Source organism: Helicoverpa armigera, chromosome 9, assembly GCF_030705265.1.
Source record: "Helicoverpa armigera isolate CAAS_96S chromosome 9, ASM3070526v1, whole genome shotgun sequence".
Lineage (NCBI taxonomy): Eukaryota > Metazoa > Arthropoda > Insecta > Lepidoptera > Noctuidae > Helicoverpa > Helicoverpa armigera.
The window spans coordinates 7,676,686-7,689,711 of NC_087128.1; the positions used below are offsets into that span (position 1 = coordinate 7,676,686).

At 38.2% G+C, this 13,026-nt stretch overlaps 2 protein-coding genes across 12 annotated transcripts in view; one reads left to right on the forward strand and one right to left on the reverse strand.

Moving 5' to 3' along the window:
- LOC110369893 (tRNA (guanine-N(7)-)-methyltransferase) overlaps positions 1-13,026 on the reverse strand; it is a 124,686-nt gene that overhangs the window by 32,491 nt on the left and 79,169 nt on the right. The gene's annotated exons all lie outside the window — the stretch shown is intronic.
- Positions 1-13,026, forward strand: part of Arms (Ankyrin repeat-rich membrane spanning) — a 47,865-nt gene that overhangs the window by 30,440 nt on the left and 4,399 nt on the right. For all 11 annotated transcript variants that reach the window (XM_064036116.1, XM_064036113.1, XM_064036121.1 and 8 more), the window contains 17 exons: positions 136-279; positions 921-1,218; positions 2,148-2,355; positions 2,995-3,132; positions 3,594-3,764; positions 4,090-4,206; positions 4,547-4,754; positions 5,192-5,371; positions 7,327-7,521; positions 7,819-8,077; positions 8,464-8,629; positions 9,026-9,204; positions 9,598-9,713; positions 10,070-10,264; positions 10,913-11,077; positions 12,508-12,610; positions 12,690-12,790. In XM_064036116.1, coding sequence (XP_063892186.1) covers positions 136-279; positions 921-1,218; positions 2,148-2,355; positions 2,995-3,132; positions 3,594-3,764; positions 4,090-4,206; positions 4,547-4,754; positions 5,192-5,371; positions 7,327-7,521; positions 7,819-8,077; positions 8,464-8,629; positions 9,026-9,204; positions 9,598-9,713; positions 10,070-10,264; positions 10,913-11,077; positions 12,508-12,610; positions 12,690-12,790 — 2,943 coding nt within the window. The remainder of the gene's footprint in view (positions 1-135; positions 280-920; positions 1,219-2,147; positions 2,356-2,994; positions 3,133-3,593; positions 3,765-4,089; positions 4,207-4,546; positions 4,755-5,191; positions 5,372-7,326; positions 7,522-7,818; positions 8,078-8,463; positions 8,630-9,025; positions 9,205-9,597; positions 9,714-10,069; positions 10,265-10,912; positions 11,078-12,507; positions 12,611-12,689; positions 12,791-13,026) is intronic.

Consider the following 13,026-nt stretch of genomic DNA (forward strand, 5'->3'; position numbering starts at 1 on the left):
CGTCCATAGAACTCTGCACTTCACTGTGCAGTCGACAGCTCGAAGCTGTCGCCCCTGACAGCCATAGAACATATTTTAAGTAGAACATTTTGTTAAGTTATATGTCGATTATTGAATGATCTAACATTAACACAGACTGGCGACACGCCACTGATGCGAGCGGTGCGGTCGCGTCACGCGGAGATGGTACAGCTACTGCTGGAGCGCAAGGCGCGGGTCAACGTTGCCGACGTCCGGGGCGACACCGCGCTGCATATCGCTATGAGAGCTCGCTCTAAGGTAATACATTATTCTTATATTTTTTATATATTTTTCTTAGCCTAAAGTGTTCCACTGCTGGGGAAAAGCTTCCATACCTATCGATCCTTTGAGTGATCCGACCTATCCGCACTCTAGGTAGGTGTGATAATTTTTTGATGATCACATGGTTTTAGAAAATTGTGTCATACTGAAGAAATTGGAAGGAATTGAGGCCATGGCTACATATTCGTATAATTTAATATTGAATCATATCAAATTCTACGAATGTAGCTATTACCAAGTTGTAAGAATTTTGCCCGTTTTCATTCTTGTTGATTTGATTATGAGGTATCTCCAAAAGTCAATAAATTATAATAGATTTACTATACCTACATGATTTGTAAAATTTGTTTCAAAATAATGCAAATTAGTAGATAAAAGAACAATTAAAATTATAACATAAATAGTTTTTTGTCCACTAAAGCATAACTTGATTGTGAACAGGAAAATATCAAAATATATAAACAAGTAATGGCATATTAAATCATGTTCACGTCTTATAAGATTATTGTCATTATTCAGTATCATGCACGGTTCATCGCATTTTCCTTATCAAGTTCCTACATTACACAACAGTAATCGGTTGTCGATCTCAACATACTTCATCATTTCTTTTGCAGCAAATTGTAGAAATCCTCCTTCGCAATCCGAAGCACAGTCAACTTCTGTACAAACCGAACAAACTCAACGAGACTCCTTACAACATAGACATGAGTTACAACAAGACGATACTCGGACAGATCTTTGGGGCCCGGAAACTGAACACGAATGAAGATAACGAGAATATGTTAGGATACGAGTTGTATAGCGCGGCGCTGGCTGACATGCTCTCAGAGCCCAGTCTCTCAGTACCCATCACTGTGGGACTTTACGCGAGGTGGGGATCCGGAAAATCATTTTTGCTCAATAAACTTAAAGGTGAGAAAATCAATGTTTTTTCCTTATCATAATTGATGTCAAAGTAATAAATCAAAATTAATTGAGGATAGATTTTTTATCTAGTATTATCATAATAAGTGCATATTATGAAGTATTATTATTTTGTTCTGACATCTATAAACAAGGATGAAGACAAGATTAAAAATGAAGTGCGTCAATTGACTAATCTGTGGCGTCATAAAATGAGTAAATAAACAATAGTTAGTTGAAAGTTTGGACCGTCATTGTGTGTACCATGTGAGCTTGGCACACCCACATTGTCACATCAAACCCAGCGTGTCGTTTCATATAAATAATAATGAATGACTAAACGTTGAAACAGGGCCACACAAATCAATCAACACTATGTCACTCCCACTATTTCCCGCAGAATCCACAGGAACACATCTCGGTTGCAAGCCAAAATAGACACACTTTATGTTCTTATATTACACTTATTAATTTTAGAATACATTTATCATAAGTATGTCCCCGAAAATAAATGAATTGCTTCCCGGCTCATTGACAATATTATGACCATCCTGAATGGTCGATATTACTCATATGCATTCCACTAGGTAGTAGGAGTAGGGTTCACATATTGAGTTTTATGATTAGATAATCATATTATTGCCACTATATTATTTAGACACACCAATTGATCTCATGATCGAAACTATGGATGTTCATGTGAAAGTTGTTTTTGGGTCATAATGTCAAGAAGAGACGACAATACACTAACTAACCTACCCCAATCTTTCAGATTTCTTCAATAGATTTTCAACCTTAACACAAGAGTGGAAGGTTATTGTTTGATAGGTAATATTTGACAGATTCGGTTAGGTTGACCTGTTGTCTGTACATTTGGCAGCACAAATGCAGATACTTACACAGCTAGACTACAGTAACCATTTACCTATATTCCTCAGAGGAGATGAAGAACTTCGCTCGTCAGTGGAGCGAGACGGGGTGGGCGTGGTCGTGGGCGGTGTCGTGGGGGGCGTGGCACGTGGCTTTGTCTGTAGCTGCTATTACTGCGGTGTCGGGAGCTCCGCCCTACGTCGCTGTAGGCCTGTGCTTCGCCCTCTTCGCGCTTATTTATATAGGCTTGTATATACTCTGGTACACTGGAAATAAGTAAGTCCTCATTATTTTAATTACGTTAAACAATTATGTTATGTATAGTCAAGCCAAAAAGTCTTACAATTTTACCAATATCGGGTTAGCCATTGTAACAGATATCGCCATGTAAAAAGGTAATAGGTCTGAGAAATAGTAGTTACTGTAATAATGCTTTAGGCATCCTAAATCGTTTTTGAGTATGTTTAAAGTTAACATAAAGAACCCAAAAAAAACCGTATTTCTCAACTATTTTTATTTTATAGTATTTGCACAAAATCTCCAACTGGGCATAAAATTGAAATGATGTATTACTCTGGCGATCTGACAATCGCTGTGCCATACATAAATCAAGTATTTTACGTTATGATCTGTTTTCGCAAATGAAGCGCAGAAATTCTACTATGTTTATTTCCATAGGATTAACTGGCTGTTGAACTCAAGACATCGATAATAATTATGAAGTTAATACATTTTTAACCGTCTTCAAAAAATGAGGTTCTCAGTAACACCTGTATGTATGTATACATTTAGCTGTACCGAGGTCAGCATATAGTGTTTGTCATACTTAGGAGATGGTTTTAGGCATATCAGCAGTCATTTAGGCAGTCTAGGTATAGTATTTATTTGTTAAAATATTTGACGGCATGTTTACAGATATGAATGGTGGTGGGCCGGCGGCGTCCTGTCGGCGTTAGGTCGTAAGTTCAGTTCTCTACTGTTGGCGCTGCAAGTCGTGTTCTGTCACCCACCGGGTCCCAACGATCCGAGGGCATTGCCAGCTACTCCAATAAGGTAACAATACTACTTTCTAAGACCTAGTAGACAAGGATAATAAATAGACCTTAGAATAATGCAAGTTAATTGAAACACCTCAACTTTTTCTGATTATCCTATTTAAAAAGTCCACTTCACCAGTAATATGACCATAATGGGACACGTGATAGCTTAAGAAAATCAAAGTATTTATTATGTCATAGAATGTTTCTCTCAAGCAAAAATTTTAAAACGAAAATTGTACCCAGGCACGATAATGCTTATATCCTATTGAGAAGGCCAGATAGGCAGTCGCTCCATGTAAAACACTTGTCCACAGAAGCCTGTTAGACTGGAAACCGACCCCAACGTAGTTGGGAAAAAGCTAGACAGATGAGATATTTGGGGAAATACATGATGTAAACATTATGACATACTTACAGAAAAGTTTAATAATGCTGCAATTATTTGCCAAAATAAAATTTTTAATCTGTTTCCAGATTCCACTTCACGGAAGGCATGAAGAGCGGCGGCGGTCAGGAAGGCGATGCGATGGTCGTACAAATGATCGCGAGTTTGGGCGAGGCTCTGGAGTGTCAGTACGGACGGGTGTGCACCAGGCTAGCCAGGGCTTTCAGACCTAAGCCTGTGTCTTCTACTTCTGGGTGGAAGTAAGTCAAGATATTTGTTGACCGAAAATAAAAATAAATGCCAACTTATTATAAAATATTGAGTCAAGCGTTAGATGAAGATTGTCTCGCGTAATTAACGCTACATATTTTTCCTAACCTTTTCTTTAATTAAAACATTAATTGAAAAAAAGTATTAATGCTGAAAAAAATCAAATACTCCCAATCCCTAAAGAAGTAAGAAAATATAAACATCCGAATCGAAAACCTGCTCCTTTTTGGGAAGCCGGATCCTGTAAAGACTTCATACGTAGTCCATTTTTTTTTTTTCAGAGTGTTGTTGTATAAAACAATTGTTTCTTTACAGATGGCGCCGAGTATGCTGTATTCCTCACATTGTCACGTTTGAGCTGTGTTTTACTTGTATACTTGTTGGACTGTGTGTACTTATTATGTACTTAACTGACCGCGAGGTGGACCCGCAGTGAGTATTAGTTTGAACACATTCTTTATGGTATGGTTCAGTTAACGCTTCACGTTTTATGACTACAGATATTAAAAAAATATAGTTTAAAAATTAAAAAACGCGCTTGTCATCAGAACTCGTGCGTGAAGCGTGTGCAAAATTTCATCTTAATCTTTCATTTCTCAACCAAACATAGATTATCTTTCAATGTGCTTCCAAACAATGATACAAATAAAGGAATTGTAGAAAATACATAAAGTCCCAAACCATGATAAACTATATAAAATTAATAAGATCCCTTAAAAAGGAGTGGATAAATAAGTTAGACATAAGTACTCACTGAGTGCGGTCCCCGCAGACGTCGCGACATCCAGCAGGGGCTGATGATCGGCGCGTGCGCGGTGAGCGGCGCCGCGCTGCTCGCCAACCTCTACACCTGCGGCCGCGTGCTCGCCGCGCTCGCGCAGCCCCCAAGGGCAAGGCTAGCGAGGGCTACCAAGAAACCTGCCCATGCGCATGCCCCTACATTAGCGCTGAGGCCTGAGGTACAGGCTCTTACGCATGTGGTGAGTTTATAGAACCTTAATCGTACATGTTATTTTTGAAATAGGTAATGAAATCTCAGTTTCTTATAGGTAAATCCTTCAATGAACGCAGTTCATTTGCCTAACCTTTTTCAACTATGTTGGGGTAGGCGTTCAGTATAACCTGATGCAGCTGAGAACCAGTGTTTTATATGGAGCGACTGCCTACCTGACCTCCACAACTCAGTTACACGGACAACCCTTGGCAAAACTGGTTGTCAAACTTTCTAACTTCTGAATATCCATAACGACTGCCAAAGTTGTTCAAATGACTATTGGAATTTCATTAACTTCCTATAATATAAATCCTTCCATTGACTCAGTTATGAACCTTGAGGAATCTCATCCAATTTTTATTTTTTCACTGGATACATTCTTTACATAAATCAACGCATTCAAAATTTACTTTATCCACCCAGGTGTCATGTCTCGACGCATTCACTGGTCAACAAACACGTCTAGTCGTAGTAGTGGACGCACTTGACAGCTGCGAACAAGAAAAGGTGCTCGCGTTACTGAACGCCGTATACGCGCTGTGTTCAGACCCCAAGAGCCCCTTCATACTGCTGCTGGCTATCGACCCACATATTATTAGCAAGGTGAGTTTCTTTTACTTGTTAGAAGAAAAAAAAAACAAAATTTATAACAATATCCATAGGTACTTAAATTGAGAAAAGCTTGAATTAAACACTTCTAAAAATCACTTCTGAAATTGATTGAGTTTTGGCTCAAAAACTGCATTATAATAGTAGCCTCAAATTATGACTCGTTTTCCTGTATCGATATTTTGGATAAGATCAATCATCGACATGTCATGTTGATGTATCGATAAAACTGAAACATGAATGATTGCAAAAGAGTGATTGATTAATGCAGCTCTTTTATCTAGCTTTATTATTGTTATTGTCATCTTCAATTGTCCTTGTAAAGATTAAGCTCTATAACTAGCAATCGAACGGTTCTCCTCATACTCTTTGCTTTGTTTAATTTGATTTGCCAGTATTGCGTTGAATTATTCCCCGCCCTGGTTATGTTTGTCTACTATGTCGACTGATTAACATAGTGTAAGCTTAGTATAGAAGTTTATAGCCACGGTTTCTTACTAGTATTATGCATTTCATACAGGTTGCTTGGATGGAGGTCAGTTAAGCCCCTCATGTGTTTGGTGTTAACCTTTTCCCCTTAGCTTTCAAACTCGATGTTGTGTCCCCTCTCTATCATGTATCTGCATGATTTCAACGAATTATACATACATATTATAAATTGGTCAGATGTATATCTTGTATATTATAGCCATTGTTATCGGTCGATTGCATCAAAATTAATATATAATCGCATTATCTCCAAAAGTTACTAATAAAAGGCACTTTAAATATTGCATATTTGATGCACTTGGCCGTAATTGTTGCATGATATTTTGTTAGGATAATTTCATGTTATACGTTTCTTTCATATCAGTCCGTGCGTAATTTTTCTGTGCCAGTCACGATTTTTTTAGTTTTCGTTGTTCTTCTTCTTAGAGAGTTATCAATTCGTGTCATGTTATATCGGGTGTGTCGTTCACAATCACATTAAATCATATCACATATACTTTATGATATTCTATGGCGAATTGTAAAAAAAATAACCTAATCCATTCAGTGGTTTAGCCACAGGAGTCATTTTTCGTTTTTATAATTTACAACATCATGTGTAAAGCAGAGATAAAGTTAGGAGTATCGTATGTTTTGATCAGTTGACAGCTGTCAGTTTTCAAGGGAGAATTTCAGTTGTTTGTAATGACTGACTTTTATATGGTGTTCTAATTTTTGCACATTTTTATTCCATTTACTTTGTTTGAAAAAATCATTTTTTTATTTTTACGTATTTTTCTTTTATCTTTGTGTTAATCGACATATATTAACCAGTATATTAACGCACTTAATTTAATGTGATTATGAACGACACACCCGATATGTGTCTTCTTCTTAGTTATCCCTTATGTTTTTTTTTAATGTTTATTGTGGAAGTAAATAAATCGAATTGCAATCACTAAGTCCCAGCGGATACTTCAAACAATTCAAGCAACTGAGCTTTGCCAGAAAAAAGTCTATATATTTTCAAATAAGCATTACGCGCGGAAACATAGCAACTAAATATTATATAAATACAATATTTTTGTTTCATGGAGTTCATTTAAGGTTGATGTTAGTTTTCAAGTGTTGTGTGGGATGATTGCTAGGCAAAATGAGACTCTATTGCCTTTGTATAGTGTACATTTCTAGCTAAATGTAAATCTGTCACTTGTGGAAGACTTTGGACCACCTAAAAGGGTTTTAATCCAGTCTTGACCAAAATTCCCTAATCCATAGTCCCTCTCTAAAATTGATTAGAGTCAAGCTAATATTTCTTATGTAGCTTCATTATACGACTTCTCAGTTGTGGTTTTTCTAATCAGATGTAAGACTGGATCGTGGATGCTAGAGTACATAACATTGCTTCAAAAAACTGTACCAAAGATAAGCAATATATTGAAATGTAAGTTATTAAAAGTTCTACACTCAATTCCGAGTAGGCAGTGGAAATAAACAGCCGGCGGGCGTTCAGCGAGAGCAACATCGGCGGCTGGGACTATCTGCGCAACATGGTGCAGCTGCCCTTCTATCTGCAGAATTCTGCGCTGCGCAGAGTGAAGACTGCGCAGCAGACTGCGGCGAGGAGGATGCAAGTTATTACTTCTGATGACTTCTCGACGTCGCTGCAGAGATCTGTGAGTATTGATGACATTTTAATACAATTTTGCAAATATGTGGCTTTCAATAAATCTACTATATTAGGTGTATTAAAGAAAATATTATATGTAGATGATGAAATTAACGAGAGCTTTTAAAAATCTTTATGAAACAATTCCTTTTATCCGCTATAGAATAGCATAAGGCTATAATAGGAAATATCTATGTATAAAACAGAATTGAGTTTTATTCAAAGCAACAAGGCTGACCGAAAATATTACAGTGTCTACCTACTCTAAAAACATTCTCATCACTCCATGATCACCAAAATTCAGGTATCAGCACGGCGCCTCTCATCCACATCAGAGCTCATGTCAAGCCAAGAACGGATCAAAGGTCAAGCTGCCCGAGAACGGCGCCTGCGTCCGTCAGAGTCAGTGGCGTCGTCCGTCGCATCAGGCCTACACCGCGGCGCTACGGGCGCGGCCGGCGCTGGGGCTGCTGATCTTAATAGAGTGCTGCTGACGGACGATTACTTCAGTGATGTCAATCCTAGGAGTATGAGAAGGCTTATGAATGTGCTTTATGTTACTGGTGAGTTGGGACTTTTTTTGTATAATACTGGCTGTATGCCTCAGGAACTGGACAAAATATAGCCTATGTGTGACTCGGGGTTAGTGTAGCTTCCCAACAGTGAGTCACCATTTTTTTCAAATTGGATCAGAGTAGCGGAGTATTTGCGATACAAACAAAAATGATAGGTTGTGGTAACAAAGTCCTAAATAAAGTCACATAATAAAGCAATATACCCGAAAAATGGTATGTTGACTTCCAGTCTATAAAGGATTCAGTTAAAAACGAGAGAGAAGGAGAAACGATTAATAATAATGTAAAATGTATATATTAATTTATGTATTATATAAAATAGTGAAGTCATTTACACCAAAAATATAACCAATACATACATGTTTCGTCCTCAGGTCGTCTTCTAAAGGCATTCCAAATCGAGTTCAACTGGTACCAGCTGGCGTCGTGGGTGAACCTGACGGAACAGTGGCCCTTCCGCACCTCGTGGATCATCTACCACCACGAGACCTATGAAGAACATATCGACGACTCCACTTCACTCAAACATATTTATGAGAAGTGAGTTTATTTCCTAACTAGTGGTGATTGGAATGAAGGCTGTACTTTTTGACATAAATCAAAGATTTTATTTGTGATTGGAGCCCAGTTTCACTGGTTACCGATCATTGAGTTATCAAATAGTTAATGCTACCTGCCAGATAAAGGCTGCTCATAATTTCTACCAGATTTTACCATCTGAGTCTTTTTTAACTAACAGTTATAGTTTATCTGTCAATGTTGTTTAACAGTAACCAGTGATTCTGGCCATATAAATCTATAAGATTCCGATTCTCAGAGCTGAAGGAAAGATGATTTGCTAAATCCACAACTTGCACTTCGTTCAAACAAAAAAAAACATTCAATTTAAGTTTCCAAAAAAAACCTCCTCTATAAACTAAATGTTCTTCCTGCCAGAGTAAAGCCCCTAATGAGCGGTCTCCGCGAAGCCAGCACTCTGATGGAGTTGGACCGCGACGAGCGCAAACTGGAAGTGTTCCTGAGCTTCCACCGCGCCACCCTCACCGCTGCAGACCTCAAGATATTCCTACCGTTTACCATCAACCTCGATCCTTATATTAAGAAGCTCATCAAAGGTAAGTTCTGTCTAAACTTACATTTCACTTATTTACATTGTATATAGACTACGTGAAAAGTACATAATTAGTAGATTACTGGTCATTCCTTCTTTTTGTGGAAAGAGGCCCAAAAGTGGGACAATAAAACAGCTGATTAGTATCTTCCCGTCATACCCTTATGTACCTCTATTCATATTAAGTCTTATGATTTCGCTTGAAGAGGATAATGCACTTAGTGGTAGGACGTAGTGGTAACTTATATCTGGGCACGTAACACACACACTTCAGTAAAAGAATGACATTCCTACAATATTATTTTTTGAGTGACTCATGCGGAAATATTACTAAAGATCATAAAATGTGATAACAGGTTTGCATTTCGTACATTTAGTTCCTTTCTTTCTCCCACAGAAGAACAAATGCAAAGTGGCGTAGAAGAAGACGCGGGCGCGGGCGGCGCGGCCGGCGTCATGTGGGGACAGCCGCATTCCCGACAGCCGCACTCCAAGCTATTCCCTAGGAAACATGTAAGTAAACAAACTCTATTGACTAGTTATTAAAGATAAATGCATTCTGTTCTTTTCACTAGCTTGCAGGTAAAAAGTAATATGTAAAATGTCTTCAAAGTAGGCTGAAAATCAGACCTTTTTGAAGGTCAAGTCTACAAAAAATAGCGCCAAAAATACCCGCTATTTTCCAAGAAGTTTTGGAAAGAAATGGTGGAAAAACTCCTGTAGCAATTAATTCAAATCAAATCATTTGTGTATTAAAATCGCCATGAAGAATTTCCACATTTTCAGTTTTCAGGCTGCTTGAAAACACTATTACTGACTATTCTTTAACAAAACCATCATAGTATCAAAAATATGTTATTATTTTCTAGCGTTCATCCCCCCCGACGCAACCCGCGGCGGCCGGGCCAGTGCCCCCGCAACCCATGTGGGTGGGCTGGGCCAACACGGGCACCGGGTTTGTGCCGCAGCCCCTCAACCCTCAGCACTTCCCGCAGCCGCAGTTCACGCCACAACAACCCGCTATGAACCCCTTCCATATGATTAGGACGGCCTTCCCTGCTATGGTAAGTTTACTGTAAATGGACAACTGAACGTCTCATAGATAATGTGTAAAGAATAATACTAGTGTAGCAATCAAAGTGAATGAGTTGACATGATGCATAAAAACATAACCCTTCTTGGGAGTCGGGTAAAAAGAGTCTATACAATTGATTTATAAATCTTTATATATAAAAATGAATTGCTGTTCGTTAGTCTCACTAAAACTCCGGAATGGCTGGACCGATTTGGCTTATTTTGGTTTTAAAATGTTTGTCGTAGTCCAGGGTAGGTCTAAACGGTGAGCAAATAAGGAAAAATTGCGAAAATTAAAAAAGTAAAGTGTCGTGTGTTTGTGACTTACTAAATATGCCTCCAATAATAAGGCGGTACGAAGTTCGCCGGGTCAGCTAGTACGTAGATAAAATGCATACACGTGCTCTATGTCCACATTGTAGTCACCATTCTTTTGAGTTTTTTTTTTCTGCTCCTTGATTGTCAGAAAGAGTTACTCATGTAACTTTTGAAAAGAAGACATCTTCGGGTCGGTATAAGCCTGATACTTCTTCCCGTGCTGGGAAATCATGCTCTATCTTCTATACCATAGGTACCATATACGATCCCTACACAATTATACTCTATATATTTTCCTATATCTTCCTCGTAAATTCCAGACGGACGTGCCAAACATCAGACTATCAACTCTAAGCGTGGAGCGAGTATGCAGCATGGTTCGCGAAGCCCTGGGTGCCGGCGGGCAGGCGGCAGCAGAGGCATTGCAGCGGCACAACGTCTGCGGCCTCGTGCTCGCTGTCTGCAAACTGCAGGACTTGGAACCGGTCAGTAGAATTTTGTACCCTATTTATTTATATGGAGATAATAGGGTCGTTTGTTGAATGCTTGCGACGACGACGAAGTCCTCGATCTCGTACGACGTAGCTAATACTCCTCCTAAAATTTAACCCTCTGCAGCTGAGGTGGTAGTCCCACAGACACCGCAAAATACAAAATCAAGTTTTTTACCGTCATTTTTCAAATTCGTGCGCCAGCTCTTCCAGTACCTTCCTATAAAGGGCTCGCGCGTCGGTCAGTGTACGGGGGGCGGTCACAGTGAGCTTACTTTAGCGTGGAGGAAAGAAAGTGTCCACGGGACTACCACGTCAGCGTCAAGGTAAGTTTCCACGAGACTACCACCTCAGTCAAATGGTTATATCTTCATAGTGTCTCCTAAACTACCACGTCAGTAACCTAGTTTAAATGATTCATTTTTAGTGTTATTTTCCAATTTTCCTGAAATATTACGTTAATATTTTAATTACTTATCAATTAACTTGAATGCCAAGCTAACTGGTGTTAAGTACTGAACAAGTTTTTAGATGGACATCTCAAGCAACAACCCTAAACCAGGGACTTCTGCTCGTAAAGAACATCGGCTGGAACTCTCCAGAGACATGAAGGGGAATATTGAACTAACTGTAACAGGAAAGTGACGATGCCTTTAGTGTTAGGTATTGATGATAAAGATGGAGATCCATTAGTTTCGATCCTGAAACCGAACGCGATGAAGATGACGCCATTTCACGTGGAGAAGAGTTTTAGGCATGGATGGGGGGTCCCTCCATCTCCGGTAGTTCGATTTGTTCCACTGAGTGACAAAACATTTTGTTATATTTTTCCAACTTAAATAAAAAGACAAACTAAGTATCGTTGCTGTGATTGTTCGAAGCCAATTTGCCTTCAGTTCTCTAAGCCACTGTGTGATAATTGCCAAAAAAAGGTGTGACTTTGAATCACTCTAGTTTATAATTTGACCAACGAATGTATCTCATTTTTCCAACACTGATTCACATTATTGTGAACTTTTAAAATATGTAATTGAAAATTTGAAAAAGTTGATTTTGTTACTTTTTTTAGTTCATAAATGATTAAGTAGAATTTTTCAGACTAATTTGACATAAGTAAATAAAAGTTGGTTAATTTTGAAAGTACATTTTCTTTTTTTTATTCCAAGTTAATTTAACATTTAAAATAGGCTATAAATCTAATAAATATCAATAAGTTAGCTGTATAGTTTAATTTTTTTAAAAAATATTTGCAATGGAAGTGGTGTCTCGTGTACTACCACCTCAGTTGAATTGTAAAAATTTGACCACGTCAGTTGCAGAGGGTTAAATATGTCTGCTTGACCAGCGAGTTTTACATTGAGTTAGGTATACCAATATTTTTCAAATAACAAGACACAATCTGATTTTTATCATTATTTTAACAGATTTTAGAGTTGCCGTTCGGTGACTGGGAACTGTTCAAGCTACTTATAGTGAATCTCCGAGAGCTGGAAGCTAATATGCCGTCTACTGTTCCCGCGGTTGCAGGTAAGTTTTGTAGTTATGTACAAACTCGAATTAAGTGATAAATGTCTAAAAAAAGTACATTATATCGTGTTTTTTGCAGTGATGTCAGAAAAATCAGCTGAAGTAGAAATCGACTCGACAGCCAAGCCAAGACACACATTGGAGACACAACGCAGCCGACCTTCAAATGTTGAGAAACAGGTAAACTTACTATTTAACTTTGTTCATATACTAATGCTACGTAAATATTGCCATATTAGCTCGAGATAAAGAACTAAAAAGGTCATTTTTGTGAGCAATCGCGTAAAGAATAATATTTACACAAGAAATATTTAAATAGTGATTGTAACTTGTTTCAATTGAAATTCCCAACTCGTTTTTCCTAATAAGAAAAAACGCTCCTACGCGCCTTCTCAGCTATCAAAACATTAATGCAA